We start from the raw sequence: 19344 nt of genomic DNA, 5'->3' as shown, positions 1-19344 counted from the left end.
GCCCCTCCACTCTCAGCCCCGCTGGAAACTCGAGCCTGGTCCTGTTGCAGGAGGGACGTGATTTCAAGCCTGGCCTGAAGCCAGCTTCCCCTGGGCAGGAGAAACCCCAGCCCTCTAATGAGTGACCCGCTGGGACCTAGTGCTGCTGCTGCAGGCAGAGCTCTCTCCTCACAAACATCTTTAAAGAACGAGTAGTACTGCGTCTGGTTTGTTTTTAAAGTGGCAGACTAACCCGGCTTCCCTTGGGAGCCTCTCTCCTCAGCCACTCAAAGCCATTCTTAAGAAAGCTAAGGCGAGACCACGAACGATGGGGCCTTCCCCTCCATTTTCCCCTCTGTGCGCAACAGGGATGGAATAAGGGGTTTGGCTGCTCCTGTTTCCCTCTGCACTAGCTGGCCTAGCAAGGAGCAGAGGGAGCTCCTGGAACTGCTCCCATCCCACCTCAAGCTTCAAGATGACAGTTCTACTCCTCTGACCCACTTGCATTCTCTAAAATAAGGGTCCGGCCTGTCTGTGCAGGAGAGGACTTTCTCCCCCCCTCCCTCGGGACACCACAAACCTCACCACTTTCTACTCCCAGTGCAGGCGTGTTTCTCTGACCCACTTTCTCTCTCAGAAATACATAGCAATACATACTTTTTTTAAAAAAGAAAGCCTATAAAAAGACACTACAGTGCACATACTTCCCACACCTGCTCCTTAGGGAAAGGATGAGAGAACCACTCTGACAGAGATTGGTCATGTTGCATAATAGATGACTGGAAAGTGCTCAGATACTTATACAATGATGGTCTCAGGCTGCTCCTGCAAACACTGCATGGGTAAGAGACTGCTGACAGCAAATAACGCCTTCATTTGGCAGAAAAAGGCACAGTATGAATCCAAAGCTAGACTAAAATTAGGCACTTTTTTTAAGCAACAAAGGTTAATTAACAATTGGAGCAATTTATCTAGGGCAAAGAGATTTTAGAAAGATATTCACTCCAGCATTTAAAAGATATGCTATAGTTCAAGCAGAAGAACCTTATACAGCCATTTCTTCTACAGCCTATGTAATGTAGGATGTCACACTTAGACCATAACGGTTTTTCCTGGCCTCAAAACACATAAGAGAATCAGGTAAAACAAATATCACTAGATTTATAAAGGGTTTAAAATGTCAGAGCAGGAGGCTGCCTAAAGAATTTTCTTACTTTATATCAGCAAAAGGAAAGCTTTGCCAGTCACAAACACGCTTCCATTTTTTATCCCTCTGTAATAGCAATGCACCCCTAGTTCATTGAGGGATTCTGAGCCCTTTGATAATGGAACATACAATATTTTTACCAAAACCTAAGCATGAGATTTTGGGTGAGCTAGAGAACAATTTTCATGAAAACAATCTCTCCATGAGATTTTACAGAGATCAGGGTGAAAACACCAACTCAAATCTTGAATTCTTTATTCAGGAAAAACATCTATTGGTTTTGAGGAGTGTTTCTTTCCCATCCATGCACTTATCTCAGCTGGATTTTGTAGCCAATGTACAAGTAGTGGGATATAAGTTTAAGGCAGATATACGAGAAGCCTACAGAAGACATTAGCTTAAGCATTTAGCACAAGTTAGGCCTCTTAGGTTTTAGCATAAATAAGTTGACCAAGTCACAAGACCACAGAGGATATAAACTGTAATACGCACGTCTCCTGAAATTCTGAATAAAATGCTCATAACTAACCACAAGAATTCAGTTGATGCCAGTTTGGGTATTTCAGAATAGAAACATAAACAGATGCTTAGCCACAGGGTTGCTAATAGTAATGGATGTATATGTCAATATGTTTGAAATAGTAAATAGTAAATATATTAACCTATAGAATAAGGACCTCGCAACATTATTAGGACAAGAAAATTAGTTATGAGCAAAGGAAGCCAAACACTTATGAATATTCATGGCAATCACTAGACCCTATAGTAGGGCTAAGCATGGCCTAGATGAGATAGGATAGGATCTCATAGGTTACCTCTGGTCTCCTTTGATCTCCACAAGGATTGAAAGAGTATGCCTCTGGCACAAGACTAGAAATAAAATTAATACTGCATTACTGTTACCTTCTTGTTTGGATCAGCACTTCTGAGTACTTACTATGTTAACAAAATTAATGAAAGCTCAGAACATTTTTAAGTGTGATTGTTGCAACTTAAATTGGGGTTTCCAATTTAACCATAATTCTAACCCTGGGACTAGTCTAGGAACTGTCAAACCTCAAAGAGTCAATTCATCAGCTGGGGATTATTGTTCATACACAACAAATAGATCCGGTAATAAATAAATAATAATTAATAATAATAAATAGCATTAATAAATAAATTACATTAGACTGGGGACTTTTGTCTGAGGCAGTCATGTTTTTGCCAGACAGCCTTGATGTAGCTTCTAAGATTCAGGTACACCTTCCGCAACAACAAAACAAAAGACAACACACGTTGCTTGCTCTTCCATCTGTTTATAAAATTCCACCAATTTTCATTAAAATTGCACAGCATTGGGATGGGCACAAAGGACAAGAATAGCCACCTTACATTAAGAAAAATGCTCAACTGGTCAGAATCGTCATGGTTGTTCAGTCTCTTCCCCAAGACTATTCCAGCACTCCCCACACAATTGTGTCTCTCTCTCACACACTCCATGCCCCACTACTCTTTCCAGCCGTGCTCCTCTGTCATGTTCCCTCTCCAGTCAACAGTACAATGCTCGCCGGGACAATGACAGGCAGAAAGGCTTCACACACCACAAAGCTTAGTTTAATTTGATATTTAATCATAAGGCATCAATGTAAATTTAAAAAATTTCCACCAGGGTCATATACATTCTCCCACAAAATAAAATGCTGTAAGACCAAGGCCTGGTGCTGCAAATGAGGCTAGTGGTCACAGGCTGTCACTGCCGGCAGTGGTGTCCAGGGTACTCAGTGCCAAGAATGGCAATAAAGGAAGCGGAAAGGTCAATTTGCATAAATCAGCGTAACAAGGTAATAGGGAGTGAAAGGAAAGAATTGTACGGAAAACACCATTGCAGGGGTGAGGGGAGGGAGGAAAGGTTAATCCCAATAAAAGAGTAAAGAGCACAGCTTGGAGATGCCACGCCCCAGAACGCTGATGGCACATTTTGGAAGTGTCTGTAGAACTATGGAGGCCTGAGTTTATTATTGCTTTATCCCAGCTTGGCCCAGGCTAAGGCGAATGTGAAATCCAACGCCATTTAAGGCCAGAAAAACAGCTCAGTAACAGCACCTAAATCCCCATCCGTACATGGGTGTAAATTGATTTCATTTGGTGTAATGTCTCTCAAGTTTTCTTCCTTGCCTGTGCTATGTACGTCTTTCACAGCAGCCCTAAAACATGCCAGAACAAATAACATTACATGGAAACCACTGGGGATGTCTCTAGGAGTGGGTAAAAACAGGAACTTAAGCCCCCCTCAGAAAACACAAGCAGACTTATTTTAAAATCATAGTGTTTCTTCCCAAAAAGATTGCTTCCAACTCAGTTCTCCTTTAGCTGAGACTACTCCGAAGCTTTCATGCTTTGCTTCAGCTAGCTTACTTGCTACAATGCTACATCATTTCCAAGAGAGCTGCAGGGAGCCCCCAGAGAGGCACTTAGAAACTGCCCACATTTTAGTCCCGAAAAGGTTCTTTAGAACCTATCGTCCGTGTTGGGTCATTTGTTGGGGCTGCACTAGCAATTCCCAAAGGACTCTCCGTGTGTTTTATCTCTGATGAGCAACTAAAACCATGCTTTGCCCACGGGGAATGGGCAGTGGAGGTGTTCTCTCTCTCTCTGTTAGTAACAGTCAGGTGTGCCTTGCCAGCGATCCTGAGAAAGCACCCTGGGTCGGTGCCTTGGCATTGCATTGCCCTTAGGAGTCAGAGAGCAAGCTTGGGTACAGTGGGGTTTAGGCTCCAGCGCTTTGCATCCAGAGAAAGGTTGCTTCCTTCATCTTTCCTCTAACAGACTGTTATTCAGAGCAAGGGGAAAAAATATATAAACCAGAATCAGTATGGTCACCATCTTCATGGTTGTCTTGCAGGTCCAGTGCATGCAGGTGATTTTTTCTCAATTAAATAAAGGTCCCATTTCTTATTCTCGAAAGAGAGTCAACAGGAAAAACACGGGTTATTTGGAGGATGCAGACACTCTCCTTGCCAGGGAACTAATGAGAATTGAAGCTGGACTTATCAAAGGAGTTTAGGGGATTTAGGTCTCCAACTTCCATTGAAATTCAATTGCATTTGGACACGGAACTCCATTGCGCCCTTTTGAGAATCCCAATCTGTTTGCTCATCAGTCCTAGTCAGTGCAAAGGGAACAAAGATGGTAGGGTTGAGTGAATGGGGAGGATTTTAAATCTTCCATGCTGTTTCCATGCTCTCCATACAGAAACTATATATATATATATATGTATCCATCTAGATGAAACCCAAGTGCTGTTTTAAACTAGATTCTCACCTTACGTAAGGATTAGTTCTCCACTGCCCAAATCCCACGTTTCTGTCTCAGTAAACAGCACAAGCAGAAAACATGTTGGCTACCACTTTAAAATCTTAAAAGACTATTCTTTACAGAGCTCTGGCCCTAATCCCCTTTATCCTGCTTTTTGACCCTGATGCTACACACAGCAGGTACTGCGTGTCGCCTCAGTTTACTCAACACAAACCAGTTCATAAGAGCCCCCAAGAAGAAAACTGTCCACTTGCAGAGGGAAAACGCCATGAAATCCCTGCCCATGATGCAACGAATCAAAATAGCCATCCCACTGTAGTTCCTGCTCACTTCTGAAAGAGATCCCTGAAACCCAGCTGTGTCGGGCACTTGAAGGCACATTTGCTGTGTGTCTGGGGAATTTTTAAAACATCCAGTCACAAAAGACTGCAGCTGTTAGGCTGAGAAAAAGGAGGCAGCGTCCTGCATTTTTCCTCTGTTCCTGTCCGCTGCCTTAAGCTTCCTGCCTGGTATGAGATGGTGATCTAAGCAGACACGTTAACATCCCTGAGTGAAATGGCACTGTTAGCGGCCTCTGAGGGCTTGTCCTCAAGCACCATAGTTGGCGTGTCTATGGCAACTGCTGTAGTGTCTATGGTGGGAAGCGGATTCAAGCCCTGTGTCAAGATCTGCTGAATGGTTTTCCGCAAGTTGGGGTGCAGCTGGTGCTGGGTCTGGTAGAAAACTTCTAAGGCAAAGGACTTCAGGGTGCCAGTGCAGAGGTCCTCATACAGTGGAATTGTGTACATTCGAGACATCTACAATACAAATAAAGCTGGATAACATAATGCATACAAAGGGTAAGCGACTCAGCTGGGCAAAGAATGCACCAGCCAGTTCTTCACAACAAGATCAGAGGCAGTCACTGTATTTCTTCACACTCACTCTTTGTTAAGACTTTTATCAAATTACATTAAGTCAGCTCAACCTGAAAGAGACGGGTACCAGTAAAACAATAAGGCTTCTCTTTGAATGTCTGTCTGAGAACAGTTAATTCCATGACTCATGCACAACAAACAGCTCATCCGGCAGGCCAAAGAGAAAGGACACAGGGATCACATGCCCTAACTTTTCACTTCTGCTCAATCCTGTAACTAACAAATGGAGCTCCTAGTCTATGGATATTTATCCACTGGACAACAAAACTATCACACACATCAATATGGGTTGCAGTCTCTGTTGTACAGGCCCGGAAAAGCAGGGCAGAAGTGATGGTGGTTTGGGCAGAGCTGGGCTGTGGCGGGGAGCCAGAGCAGAAGAGTACAGATTATGCATAGAAAAGTCACAGGACATCCTCGCCAATCCTTCTGTGCTAAAGAGAAATAAAGTCAGGACCATGTTGTGTTCTCTCACTGACAGCCATCCCCACCCACGAGGAGGTGAACCCCACTCAGCTCCTTCACAACACACCTGATCTATACTTGGCCAGGAAGCAGAAGTTCCAAGGTCTCTTTCACGTCGCATGATTCATGCACATGTCTCATGCACTGAGAGGTGCAGTGTTTTTTAATCCAGCAGTTAGTACCTGGTATTCCAAGAAGTGTCGGACTTTGTAAAGATCTGGGTGATAGTCATTTCGGACTACGATCTGCAACCAGCGGATACGGATCTCTGCATTCATGGAGTCTAGCTGAGAGGAGTAACAGTCTGAAAGCTTTTTTATCACCTCTGAAGAAAACACAGAGAGAGCGCGAGTTTGTTACTGGAGGTATTTTGCCAGGTTTAAAAGCAATTAGGTAAAAGTGGATGAAAAGCATTAAGTTAGGGTGAGGGACTATGTGTTAGGTAAGCGAAGTAAGCTAAAACATTATTTCCTTCACACTTTGCCCAGGAACACTTGGCTTGCTGCATTATTGGTGCAATACTCACCATGAGGCAGCGGTGACCCATCCAGCAATCTGTCCAAAAAAAGCACAGTTTGGAACGTTCTCCATTTAGTGATGTCAACGCTGCTGGCAGCAGCAACGGCATCAAGAGGCTCTGTGGTCCAGAGTTTGAAGAGTGTCTCCACTGGTCTGATCAGACTGGATCCCTGAGATAAGTCTGGCTCAACTAATGGAGGTCCTGTAGCATTAAGCCAACGTTCAAACTCCAGCCCTGGAATGAGGAGCACCGAAAAGGTGAAGCAGGAGTCTCTGCAGCTGACTTGACTTTCTCAAGACCCAGGACTGCTTCTAGCATAGTTAAGTAGCTTTAACAACAACAACTGGATCAACTTCTAATGGTAGCAGTACAGCAGGGTAATATCCTCTGTTTGTCTGGACAAGAGAAGGATCACGTGATGATTACCTGTTGTGTTCCCTCTCTCTGTGGCATCCAGCAGACAGGATACTGGGCTAGATGGACCTTTACTCTGACCCAGTATGGCCATTTCTATGTTCTTATCCTAACAATGACCCTATCAGGCTTAGCTATTTTTCTGCATTGACTGTATAGCAGTTACCTGGTTCCCTTCCAACCATAACACATCTCTATCTAATACTAGCACTTAGTCACCATAGTGATGGTAACTCAAATATCCAAGATGATAATGTTGAGATAGACAGAAAGGAAGACGAGGCATTTTTTATTCAACTTTCACACTCCCCTTCATGTGTGTCACTCTTAGCAATTCTAAGACCTCAGTTCTGACAAACACTCAAGTAAGCAATTGAGGCAGGTCTACAGAAAGGGGACAAGTTACTGCCCCAATAGTGGGAATGGAAGTGATTTCAGATTTATTTCCACGATCCAAAGAAAGACCAACATAATCTCCTATAATGCACAGAGCCCTACAAACCCACTTGTAGAATCAATGGCAGGAGAGCCCATTACAGAAAAGCATTTAGAGATGAACTTTTGGGAAGTATACAGCCTGCAGCTTCATAGCGACAGAAATGTGCGTCTAAATTCCATTTCTATTTTACTTACAGAAAATATTTCTCTTCTATCCTCTTTCTCTAGCTTTGATGACTGGCATTATAAGCAGAGCGATAATGGCATGAATTACATTTATAATGATCTGAATGCCAAAGATGAATAAGTAAGGAAGTTTCCATTTTCTTCAGATCCAGCATTTCCTTATACACCATCTAATCCAAGCCTAGCCTTGTTCCTTTCAAACTTTCTTTGCTTAAACAAAGAAACTCTCTCTTTCCCACCTTCTTTGTTGTCAACACATTGCTCTTTCAGTTCTGGAAAAAAATTCAGGAAGGAATCCAAAAGATCTTGGGCTACAACGCTGGTGAACTTGTATTTCTCAATGTATGCCTGAAACAGAATGAAAGAGTGAATTATGGTTAGGAAGACAGTGAGAGTTGGATGAAGAATCATGAGCCTTATGTGAAAATACAGAGATGGTAGAGCGAGCACAGTTATTGGAAAGGGGTTCTGGTACAAAAGGACAGTGAAGAGGAAGGAAGATCTGTACTAGGAGCTTTCGTGAAACTCAAGGTAAGAGAACAATGGTGCAGTCATGGAAAGGTTCCAAATTCAATACAAACTGCACAAATCAAGAGTTCTGCCACATGAAGTGTCCACAGAAGGAGGGGACGGTTTCAGCACATTCACACTTGTGAGAATTAGGACACAATTGACCACCAAGCAAGTCACCAACAGGATACAGATTACAGGAGACATACAAATGTCTCTGTACATGCTTGATGGATTAAAGAAGAGAAATAAGATGAGTTAAAGGGAAGAGAGTAAGAGAAAGAGCACAATGAGGTGGCAGCAATGTGAAAGGAAAGGAGAAAAAAGTTAGAGAAGAGCAAATGAGCTTTGATGTCAATTTTTATACAAAATTCAGTAAAAGACCTCAATGTATACAGCATTTGCCATGGTGCCATTAGACACCAAGGCTTTCCCACCTATTATAAAAAGTGCTCTCTCTAGGGAATCCTGATCGTTGGATTTGCTAGCCACGCATGCAAAAGCCACAGCAAACTAAGGCATCTCTGTAGCAAACTAAAGGGAATCCCATCAATAACCAACCTATTCCATGCGGTGCTTCCCATTGACTTGAAGCCCTAAACAATGAGCTGCAAAGATACACTAGTTGTCAGAACACGGTTAATTAAGCCATTGGCAATCTCATGACACCCTCGCAGCTTGCAGGTGGAGATGGTTTGGTTCATGGCCATGTGGAGATGACCCGGGAGATTCTTTTCCTCTTTGGGTGTCTGGCAGAAGGAACGGCAGTACTGTTCTTCTGTCTCAGATCTAACTGCCTCTCTGCCCCTCATCACTTAGGCCACGCCTCCCCTATCACTTATGTGGCTCAGAGATGTGAAGAAAAAAAAGCAACTCCCTGAGGGACATACGTTTCGCCAGCATAAGTGTTAACGGGCACAGCACAGTGAGAATCTCTCCTGCCTGCACAGCTCTGCCGCTCATTCAGGTGGCTTTATTAGGCCAACAAAAGTTCTCTCCCCCCCATTAGCACAGAGGAGCTACACGAACAACCTTTTAGCAGCACGGCGGCATCGGTACAGCTGTGCCACTGTCCGCTTGCTAGTGCGCACATGGCCTTAGCTGCAGTGACAAAACCTGAGGCCACGGCAGTCAGCAACCCAAATGGAAAAGTGCGCAGGATGAGGTATGTATTCACACTAACTCTGAGGAAGGAGTCAAAGTGTTTGGGGTCTCCGCAAAGCTGGGACAGGTAGTAAACAAAACAGTAGCCTTTCTCGTAGGTGAACAGGTTCATCAGATTGCTGGGATTCACACCTGAAAGTAAAAGAAAAACAGCAGCATTGTAGAGCGCTGTATACTCTGGGATATTAGCTAAATGCCTATGACTTGAGTCATTTCAAATTCCAGACCAGTCTCTAAGGCCTCCCTTTGGAAGCAGATCTTTTCCTCAGACCCATATTCTTCAGTGCAAACTTTAAGAACCTTCCGCACACACAAAGTGCTGCTAATTGCCTTATTAGTGACTCTTGAGATGCCAACAGATGGAACCTTCAGTATTTTTCAGTCTGCCACTAACATCTTACATGATTTTTTTTCTCTGTGTAGCATGTAGCCTGTATGAGTACCTCATGGTCTGGTGCTCACTATCCCCTTTGCACTGTGAAAAAAATATATATAAACAAGGTACAAAGACAGAAAACCAGCACCAAAGAAAAACACATAGTAAGGGTGTAGAAATACATTTAGCTGACCAGTCTCTAATATTGCAGAGCTGAATCAACAGCAAAGCAAATCATGATTTTTTAATCTGTGCCTATATTCCTATCTATGCACAAGTATATCTTCTTACTATATATTTTAGAAATATGTGTCTGTCTGTGAGCCTATTTAAGAACTCCTCCTAAACGGTAAGAGCTAGGACCAAATTTGGTATGCAGCTTCCTCTTATCATAACTTAAAATGGGGTAAGGGTTTGGTTGTGCCAGGACAATGGGATGTGCATAGAATTCAATAGTATCTGATAAAATAGAAAGGGAGGTGTCTGGTAGTTATACTACAGAATGATCACAGCAGGGTGTGCAAGGGGCCACTGATGGGGACTGGGATAGCTATAACCCTACTGGGGCAGCAGGAGACAGCTATCTACTATATTTGAGAGAGTTTGTCTGTGTGTCTGTCTTTCCCCAACTGAGAGACATGCATCCCTCTCCCATCAGTACCCAGTGCAGCAGCCATGGACAGCCAATTCTTACTTGGCCCCAAGCTGCTGTGGGGAGAGAGGCCTGAAGCTGTCCTTTCTCCTGGGGGCAGCCCACATACTGACCCCCTCATCCTCTGCCCCGCCCCAAAGCAATGATTTAAATGAAGAAAAAGAAAATGTATTTAAGTTAAAAACCCGAGCCACGCCGGGTAAATGGTCTAGTACAAGTATATAATTATTATATATGTGCACAGAGCATCTAACGGAGCAGACTTTCACCAAGGTTGCTAAACAAATCATTTCCACTAGAACAACTTATTTTGTCATGTTAAAATTTTCAAAGGCATTCAGTTTTCAGGGCAGAAACTTTCCACATTTGGTCCAGATTTATTTTGGAAACTGAAGAAAAAAACCCCCAAACATCTCAGTTTAAAAAAAGTTTTTTAAAAATACCGTTAAAAAACCCCTATTTATTTTTAAAGACAGGGCCACAGTGAAAAATGCCAGAGAATTAGATGCTCACCAAAGGCAAGTTCCTTCATTTATATTTAAGTCAACGATGGGCAACCAAAAACAGCGAGTGGACTGCCTGGGCGAACCACCTTCCTCAGTGAGCCACTGGGGCCTGTGGCCTGGTGAGGTTCCACCTGCAGTGGGGTTCCACGGCTGATTCGCAGTGTTCCAGCTCTGGGAGGGTGGGGGAGGAGCAGGGACAGAGCGTGAATCAGGCTATTTATGGGTTGCTGGAAGGGAAGGGGAGGAGTAGGAAGTGCAAGGCTCCGGTGCCCCAGTGCGCATGAGAGAAGGGAACAGAGAAGGGGTCTGCGGGCCACAGGTGGAGCCCCAGTGGGCCGCATACAGTCCAGGGGCCACAGGTTGCCCACCATGGATTTAAATTGTTCTTCAAATTTAACAGATTGCAAATATAGGCCAACATTTTCAAGAGTTGGGCGTCTAAACTTAGACTCCTGAGCAGCAGTCCCTCTAATCTTTTCCATCTACGTGTGGGATAATTTTATGTGCACTGTGGCACATGTGAATGTGCACCACCGGCAGAAACACAAAACCTAGCTGTGGGCGCTCTGCTAGCTGGGTGGCCTTTGAATCTCTCCCAAGTGGCCACACGAGCACATAGCTGACAGGGAACATTGCTCCTGAGGACATATTTAGGCATTTAAATATATGATCTGTTTCTCCCAACAGCATCTCCAGGAACAGCCATACCTGGCTCCAGCTTAACCTGAAGCTTGCTAACTGGGTTGTCCTCCCCAAGAAGTTTCATCTGTCTGTGGAGGGCATCAAGACGGAATGCAGTCTCCAGGCAGGTGAAGGCAGCACCTGCCCCACAAGAGAAATTATACACGTTATCCAATGTCAGGCAGATAACTGCATCACCAGTACATGTAAAAGATACAGGCTACTTGACAGTGAAAGACAAATGTCACAACAGGAGAAATTCACATAGACTTACTCACAGGGGCTATGTTTAGACTGCATCCCTCTGTCGACAGAGGGATGCAAATCAAGCACTTTGAAAGTGCAAATGAAGCCAGGATTTAAATATCCGGCACCTCATTAGCATAAACAATGGCTGCCGCTTTTTTCGAAACAGAGCTTTTTCGAAAAAACGGCAGTCTAGACACGATCTTTCGAAAATACAGCCCTTTTTCGAAAGATCCCTTATCCCTCGAAAAAGGGTTGTATTTTCAAAACATATCGTCTAGACTGCCTTTCCCCCCCTAAAAAAAAGCACCGTTTCAGAAAAAGCGGCAGCCATGTTTATGCTAATGAGGCACGGGATATTTAAATCCCAGCTTCATTAGCAATTTCGATGTGCTTGATTTTTTGCTGTCTTTCACCAGTGTAATTGTGACCACTCAGGAAAGAGACCTGAGCAACACTGTGGAGTGGTCAATGCACAATGGCAGTTAAACAAGGGAACAAAAGGATACTACGGAATCCAAACAACACTGACAAATGCAATGAAACATAATGGATTCCTTTGTGTAAATTGATGGCATCCTCTCCTGAGTTCTATTCTGGTAGCTCTGCCTCAAAAACATCCCAATAGAGGTGGAGTGCAAAAGGGGACAACAAAAGTGATGAGAAGCCTGGCAAGGCTGCTGAGCAAGACTGAAAAGAATGGGATTGTTTACACAGGCCTCAGAGAGAAGCCAGCAGGTGGCCTGCGTGACCTCTCATCCCAGACAAGCCCCAGCCCACACCAGCTAAGCCTTCTAATATTTTATATTAGGACCCTGAAATCCCAGCTCTCAGCTCCAACGGGTTGAAAGGAAAATCTTCATGTGTCTCCTTCCTCTTCGTCTACCAACCTTTTTCCCACGAGCTGGGGGAAGAACAGCGTGGGTTACACATGCCAAACAAAAACAATCGCTACAGCTATACCACAGGTCTCAGTGGTGATCCGGCGCTGTGCATATGTGGCCAGCCCCTCGCTCAGCCACATCTCCTCCCAGGTGGCATTGGTGACGGCATTGCCAAACCAGCTGTGTGCAACCTCATGAATGATGTCGATGATGAGGAACTCGTCACTCTCCAGAATGGAAGAGATGATGAAGGTCAGGCATGGGTTCTCCATGGCAACAATGGGGAAGGATGGCGGAAGGAAAACAATATCGTATCTGGAACGGAGAGAGAAGAGATAGGAGCCGAATTAATTTATCCAAGACTACACAAGAACTTTGCTGAAGGAATGCTTATCTGAAGGCTACTGGGTTTTCCCCATTTCACCCCCTAGCCCAGTGGTCTCTAACCTTTTTACACTCAAGATCACTTTTGAAATGTAAGAACAAGCCAAGATCTACCTCCCCATCCTTCCCCCAAAACCCCACCCCTTCCTTGAAGCCCCGCCCTCTCTGTTCTCCTCCTCTCCATCACTTGCTATCCCCAGCCCTTATACACTCTCAGCGTACAGCTACACTGCCACTTTTTTTTCGATTCTTCTGTAGGAAGAGGTTTTTCCAACATTTGGCCTGTCTAGACTGGGTCAAATGTCAGAAAAGCCCCTTCTTTTGGAAGCCCCTTATTCCTCATAGAATGAGGAATACAGGGGTTACCGAAAGAGCATGTTTGCTCTTCCGCTAAAAAAAGCAGAAGAACAACATGTCCCTAGATGCGGTAGAGTTTTTCCAGGATACCTCTGGAATCCCGGAAAAACTCCTGAAGTCTAGCCATACCCTATAACTGCATGTCGGGGTTCCCCCGATCCTACACCCCCATAGCAGCCAGAACAGACTCCACCAGCCAGTAGAACAGAGGGGGTTTATTGCTTCTCCAGGATACAGCCCAGCACAGATGTGATGTGGTTACAGTCATCAGGGCCAGGCTGCCTCAGACCCCTTGGGTTAGGCGGGGATCCATCGCCCTCTCAACTCTCAGCTTAGTCTGTTCCCTTCATCTTTCCCAGCCAGAAACTGCCTCCCTCCCAGACTCTGCCCCCCCCAGCCAGGTTGCCGTCTCCACCTCCCTTCCTTTGTCTCTCTCTCTCAAGAGCCTTGTTATCTGCTCACGCTGGGACTAGGTGTCCAGGCCAATACACATGTGGGTGAATCAGTGGGATTCACACATTACAGCGCAGGGGAACCCCGGGTTACAGAGCAGACCGCGCCCCCACTGGGTGGTGGCAGAGCGGCACTGTATGTGAAAGATAATGTAGAATCAAATGAAATAAAAATATTAAATGAATCAACATGTTCAATAGAATCACTATGGATAGTAAGTCCATGCTCCAATAATAAGAAATTAGCAGTAGGGATATATTACCGACCACCTGACCAGGACAGCGATACTGACATTGAAATGCTGAGGGAGATTAGAGAGGCTACCAAAATAAAAAACTCTATAATAATGGGGGATTTTAATTATCCCCATATTGACTGGGTACATGTCACCTCAGGAAGAGAAGCAGAGATAAAATCTCTCAATGGCTTAAATGACTGCTTCTTGGAGCAGCTGGTACAGGAACCCACAAGGGGAGAGGCAATTCTCGATTTAGTCCTGAGTGGAGCACAGGATCAGGTCCAGGATATAACCGTTACAGGGCCGCTTGGGAATAGTGACCATAATATAATAACATTTAACATTCCCGTGGTGGGAAAAACACCTCAGCAGTCCAGCACTCTGGCATTTAATTTCAAAAAGGGGAATTAGACAAAAATGAGGAGGTTAGTTAAACGGAAATTAAAAGGCACAATGACTAGAGCCAAATCCCTGCAAGCTGCACGGAAACTTTTTAAAGACGCTGTAATAGAGGCCCAACTTAAACGTATACTCCAAATTAGAAAACATAGCAAGAGACCTAAAAGAGAGTCACCATGGCTTAACCACCATGTAAAAGAAGCAGTGAGGGACAAAAAGGCATCTTTTAAGAAGTAGAAGTCCCATCATAGTGAGAGAAATAGAAAGGAACATAAACACTGTGAAATCAAGTGTAAAAATGTAATAAGAAAAGCAAAAAAAGATTTTGAGGAACAACTAGCCAAAAACTCAAAAAGAAATAAAATGTTTTTTAAGAACATTAGAAGCAGGAAGCCTGCTAAAAAGCCTGTGGGTCCCCTAGATGATCAAACTATAAAAGGAGCAATCAAGGATGATAAAGCCATTGCGGAGAAACTAAATGATTTCTTTGCTTCAGTCTTCATGGCTGAGGACGTTGGGGAGATTCCCAAATCTGCACTGTCCTTTGTGGGTGATGAATCTGAGGAACTGTCCCGGATTGAAGTGTCAGTAGAGGAGGTTTTGGAACAAATAGAAAAACTTAATGTTAACAAATCTCCGGGACCGGATGGCATTTATCCAAGGGTTCTAAAAGAACTCAAATGAGAAATTGCTGAGCTATTATCTGTGGTTTGTAACCTATCCTTTAAATTGGCTTCTGTACCTAATGACTGGAAGGTAGCCAATGTGACACCAATATTTAAAAAGGGCTCTAGAGGCGATCCTGGCAATTACAGACTGGTAAGTTTACCTTCAGTACCGGGCAAATTAGTCGAAACAATAGTAAAGAATAAAATTGTGAGGCACGTAGAGGAACATAATTTGTTGGACAAATGTCAACATGGTTTCTGTAAAGGGAAATCCTGTCTTACTAATCTGTTAGAGTTCTTTGAAGGGGTTAACAAACATGCGGACAAGGGGGTAACTAGTGGTGTCCCCCAAGGGTCAGTCCTGGGACCAGTCCTTTTCAACTTATTCATAAATGATCTGGAGAAAGGGGTAAGCAGTGAGGCTCAGATCTAGGGTCGGGGGAAGAGGGGGAATTGCAGGAGTGTTATGATGCTACAGCCAGATGGGGGTTTGTTGGCCAGGCTTTATATTTAAATAAAATACTATGTCAAACACAAAAAGTTTCAGCATTGTCTTTATTTATGAGAAGAGCAGGGAACCTGTTTTTAGTCAGGGGTCACTGACCCACAGAAAAGTCAGTTGGGGGCGACAAGTGAGATGCAAAAAAATAACTCCTCCAAACCCTCCTCCCCCCAAGCCTCACTAATGTGGCCCCAACTGTGCTGGTGGGAGCAGGGGACATGGTGCTGGGGAAGGGTGCTAGTGGGTGCTGGGGCAGGGGACAGGGTGCCAGTGGGGGCAGGGTTCTGTGGCTGGGGTCAGGGACAGGGTGTTGGTGGGGACAGGGAGTCTCCAGCACATGCCTCCCCCCTCAGGACTCCTACCCCCCTAGCCCCCCACAGAGGAGGGAAGCCCTGACGCACGCCTCCTCTGGAGACTCCTACCACCCCCCCACTGAGGGGTGAAGCCCTGGCACACGCCTCCTCCCAGGACTCCTCCCCCACCTCACAGAGGAGGAAAGCCCCAGCACGCGCCTCCTCCTGGGACTCCTCCCCCCTCCCCCCCCCCCCCCCAGAGGAGGGAAGCTCTGTCACGCACCTCCTCTGGGGACTCCTACCCCCTACCCCCCCATGCAGCAAGTCCCCAGTGCGCCACAGACCTGGGTTGTGCTACCGCGCCGGCTGTTTGGGGGAGGGGGAGCAGTCAGTGCACTTCCTGAAACCCCGGAAGTGGCACGCAGCTGCTGGACTTTCTTCCACCCCGCAGGAAGCTGGCACTACCTCCGTTGTCGCTGGAGGTAGGTAGTGGGGCTTCTTGGGGGGGGAGGGGAGAAATGGGAGGGACCCCAACACCTTGCGATCAACTGGTCGAGCCCTCCCAATCAACTAGTCAGTTGCAATTGACAGGTTGGTGACCATGTTCCTAGCCCACTACTTAAGCCCTCTAGCCAACGCATTCCAGGTCAAACTGCAGCAATACTGACCTCCCCACCAACTGATCAGCATAGGCCCAGTGGGCATCAGCCAGAGAGCCCTGCATTTAGCTTTGCTGGGTAGGAAACCTTTCCCCTGCCTCTCCTTAACAAAGAAATACAGAAGCCCTGTGTACATAGCTAACCCAAGAACAAAAGCAATTCCCTCAAATACGACAGACTCATCCGAGAGTATCAAAGCCAAACTGAACTCCAGCCAGTGGTGATAGAGGGTGTGGGGCCCTCCCTTGCATGGTGCTGAGCGCCATCAACTCTCACTTCAACAGGAGACGAGTGTGTTTAGCACCTCACCAAAGGCTCTCTGCACCTTGCAAGACTGAGCGCCAAGCGAAGCGCTTGGCTAGGTGAGGTTCAAACCCACCTTGTCCCAAGGACGTAATACAAAAGTAAAAGGAAAGGGCTGGAATGAAAGAAATGGGGGAAGTGTTCCGGCTGCAAACTCCAGCCTGCATCTGGCTCATCAGCTGTTTGACTCCCACTCTCAAGCACCTGCTAAGGAGCGGGGTTTGCCCTGCTCCGAGCGGCTCCCGGAAGCAGCAGCATGACCCTACTCGGGCTCCTATACATAGAGGCAGCCAGAGGGCTCTGTGCACTGCCCCAAGTACCACTGTAGCCAATAGGAGCTGCAGGGGTGGTGTCTGTGGATGGGGATGAGAGCAGAGAGCTGCATAGCTGTGTAGGACCCAGCAGAAAGGGGAAGATACCACTAGAGATGCCAGGTGTCCGGTATTCACCCGGACAGTCTGATATTTTCGCCTCCTGTCCGGTAAAAAAATTCAGAGAATACCAGACACCTGAGATATCTGGTATTCTCTGAATTTTTCCCTGGCCAGGAGGCGAAAATGCCGGGCACCTGGCAACCCTACAAACACTCAACACCCTGAGCCCGCCCGTTCCAGCCCTGTGGGGCCCACTGCAGGCAGAGGCTGCTCCAGCTGGCCAGAACAGTCTCTGTCTGTGGTGAGCCCGGCCCAGCCCAGGTTAGATGCTGTGGCTCCCCAGGAGTGGGGCCGGCAGTCCCGGCCGACCACACTCCCGGGAAGGCAGCTTCACCATGATACCATAACCTCCCCTCTGGGCAGCAAAGCCTCCCCCACAAAAGCGGAGCCGGCAGACCTGGCAACCCGCGAGGCTCTGCAGTGGAAAGCAAAGCTACGCTATATACCGCAGAGCTCCCAGGCGTGTGTAACGCTAAGATTTTAGTGGTTACATGGTTACCTCCCTAGTAGACATCAGAAACATTTCTCACTCAGCTGGGAATTCCAACGCTTCCTGGGGACATGCGGTGTGAACAAGGATATTGGAGACTACTCACAAAAGAAAAGAGCACTGAGTCAGCATATCGGCTAGAAGAACCGGTTAGGGCTAGGCACAGGCAAGTTAGCCCAAAGAGTCTGCAGCTTTCTGGAAGGCACTGAGCTTTGCCCCGTGCCGCATCCTTTACACTTTCGCTGAAGACTGACTAGCCAGCTGAGCTTCACTGGGCTTCATAAGTGAACTGAACAGAGATGTCGTGTTGATAGCAGATGGTCCAGTCATTTCCTTTTGGAAAATTAAGCTGAAAAACAAGCTAGAACGTCTGAGCCTCTGCACTGACCTCAGCCAAAAGCAGGTCCAAAGCTGAAGCAAGACTCTCCAGTCAGTTATTAACTCCACATCATACATTCCTCAGAGGCCTATCAGGCCTGCCAGATAGAGCTCCATCACCGTGTGCCCTTCCACAGTGTTTCACCTGCATTCTCCTGTCGGTAACCAGACGGATTCTATGGCACTCACCTTCCCCATATGTAGGGGCCATAGAGGCTCTCTGCAGCACTCAGCCAGCGCTCCACCATGCCAGACAGCTTGCTGATGGCTGTTGGCAGCAGACAAGGCTCTGCCCACACCCTGCTCCTGTCACAAGGCAGAAAATGGGAGCCCGTCATTCAAACAGAAGGAATCTCTCTCCAGCAGAACAAAACCTCTTTCCACCACGCTTCCTCGTCACATTTGTATTCCAGTAGTGAAGGAAGGGGTCTTGGGATAGGATCAGGGCCTTTCTGTGCTAAGCACTGCGTGCACTAGGGATGTGAATGGTTCCCTGGTTAACAAGCAGGGTCCGCGGCAGGCAGGGGGGCACTCCAGCCTGTCCATTGCAGCCCTCCCGCTTGCCCCCGTTTAACCGGTTAACTAAACGGGTTTTTACACACAGGAAAAGAAGGCCACTGCCCCAAAGATCTCACAATTTATTGAGACCCAAGTTGATGTAATCATTGGAGGAAACCTGGAAGATCTGATGAGGGCAAGTAATAAAGCCATACCAATTAATACTATGTTAATGCATGACACAGTGCCTACAAGCCCCCAGCTGGACCCGGACCCCTTGGCGTAAGTCAGGGGTGGGGAACCTTTTTTTGGGTGGGGGGCCACCAACTCACAGAAAAATCAGGTGGGAGCCACACACCAGTGAAAAGCAAAGAAAAAAAGCTCATTGATGTGGCTGCCAAGTGAGGAGAAAAAAACCCCTCACCAATGTGGCCCCCCAACTGGGAAGCAGGAAAAAAAAAAGACACACCCCCTCCCCTCAAGCTCTAGCCCCACGGAGGATGGGGAGGAGGAGGCAGCACCAAGGCTCAGACCTTCAGGGCCAAATGAACTCTTCTGCTGGCCTGGGGCTAGTAGATTTTGTAGAGTCCCCCAGGGTCTGGGGTGGGACCAAAAACGAGAGGTTCAGTGTGCGGGAGGTGCTGCCAGGGAGCAGGCTGGGAGAAGAGGTGCGGGGTCTGGGCGGGAGGGAGGGTACAGGAGAGGGATGGGGGTTGGGGTGCAGGGTCTGGAAGGGAAGGAGGGTGCAAGAGCAGGATGGTGTGAGGGTCTGGGTGAGAAGTAGGGTGCAGGAGTTGGAGGAGAGGTCTGAAAGGAAGGGAGTTCAGGAGCGGGGCAGGGGTGCAG

The 19344-nt window shown here is 46.5% G+C and overlaps 1 protein-coding gene across 1 annotated transcript in view; it reads right to left on the bottom strand.

The window, feature by feature from the left end:
• Positions 1-2468: 2468 nt before the first annotated feature.
• Positions 2469-19344, bottom strand: part of RNPEPL1 (arginyl aminopeptidase like 1) — a 30987-nt gene continuing 14111 nt past the window's right edge. The window contains exons 4-11 of the mRNA XM_006138520.2: positions 18190-18306; positions 12522-12757; positions 11340-11453; positions 9117-9229; positions 7663-7771; positions 6392-6619; positions 6048-6190; positions 2469-5280 (exon numbers count right to left, since the gene is read on the bottom strand). Coding sequence (XP_006138582.2) covers positions 5008-5280; positions 6048-6190; positions 6392-6619; positions 7663-7771; positions 9117-9229; positions 11340-11453; positions 12522-12757; positions 18190-18306 — 1333 coding nt within the window. The 3' untranslated portion in view covers positions 2469-5007. The remainder of the gene's footprint in view (positions 5281-6047; positions 6191-6391; positions 6620-7662; positions 7772-9116; positions 9230-11339; positions 11454-12521; positions 12758-18189; positions 18307-19344) is intronic.

The sequence above is a fragment of the Pelodiscus sinensis genome, chromosome 10, assembly GCF_049634645.1.
Source record: "Pelodiscus sinensis isolate JC-2024 chromosome 10, ASM4963464v1, whole genome shotgun sequence".
NCBI classification, from domain to species: Eukaryota; Metazoa; Chordata; order Testudines; family Trionychidae; genus Pelodiscus; species Pelodiscus sinensis.
This window is presented reverse-complemented; position numbering and strand designations above follow the sequence as displayed.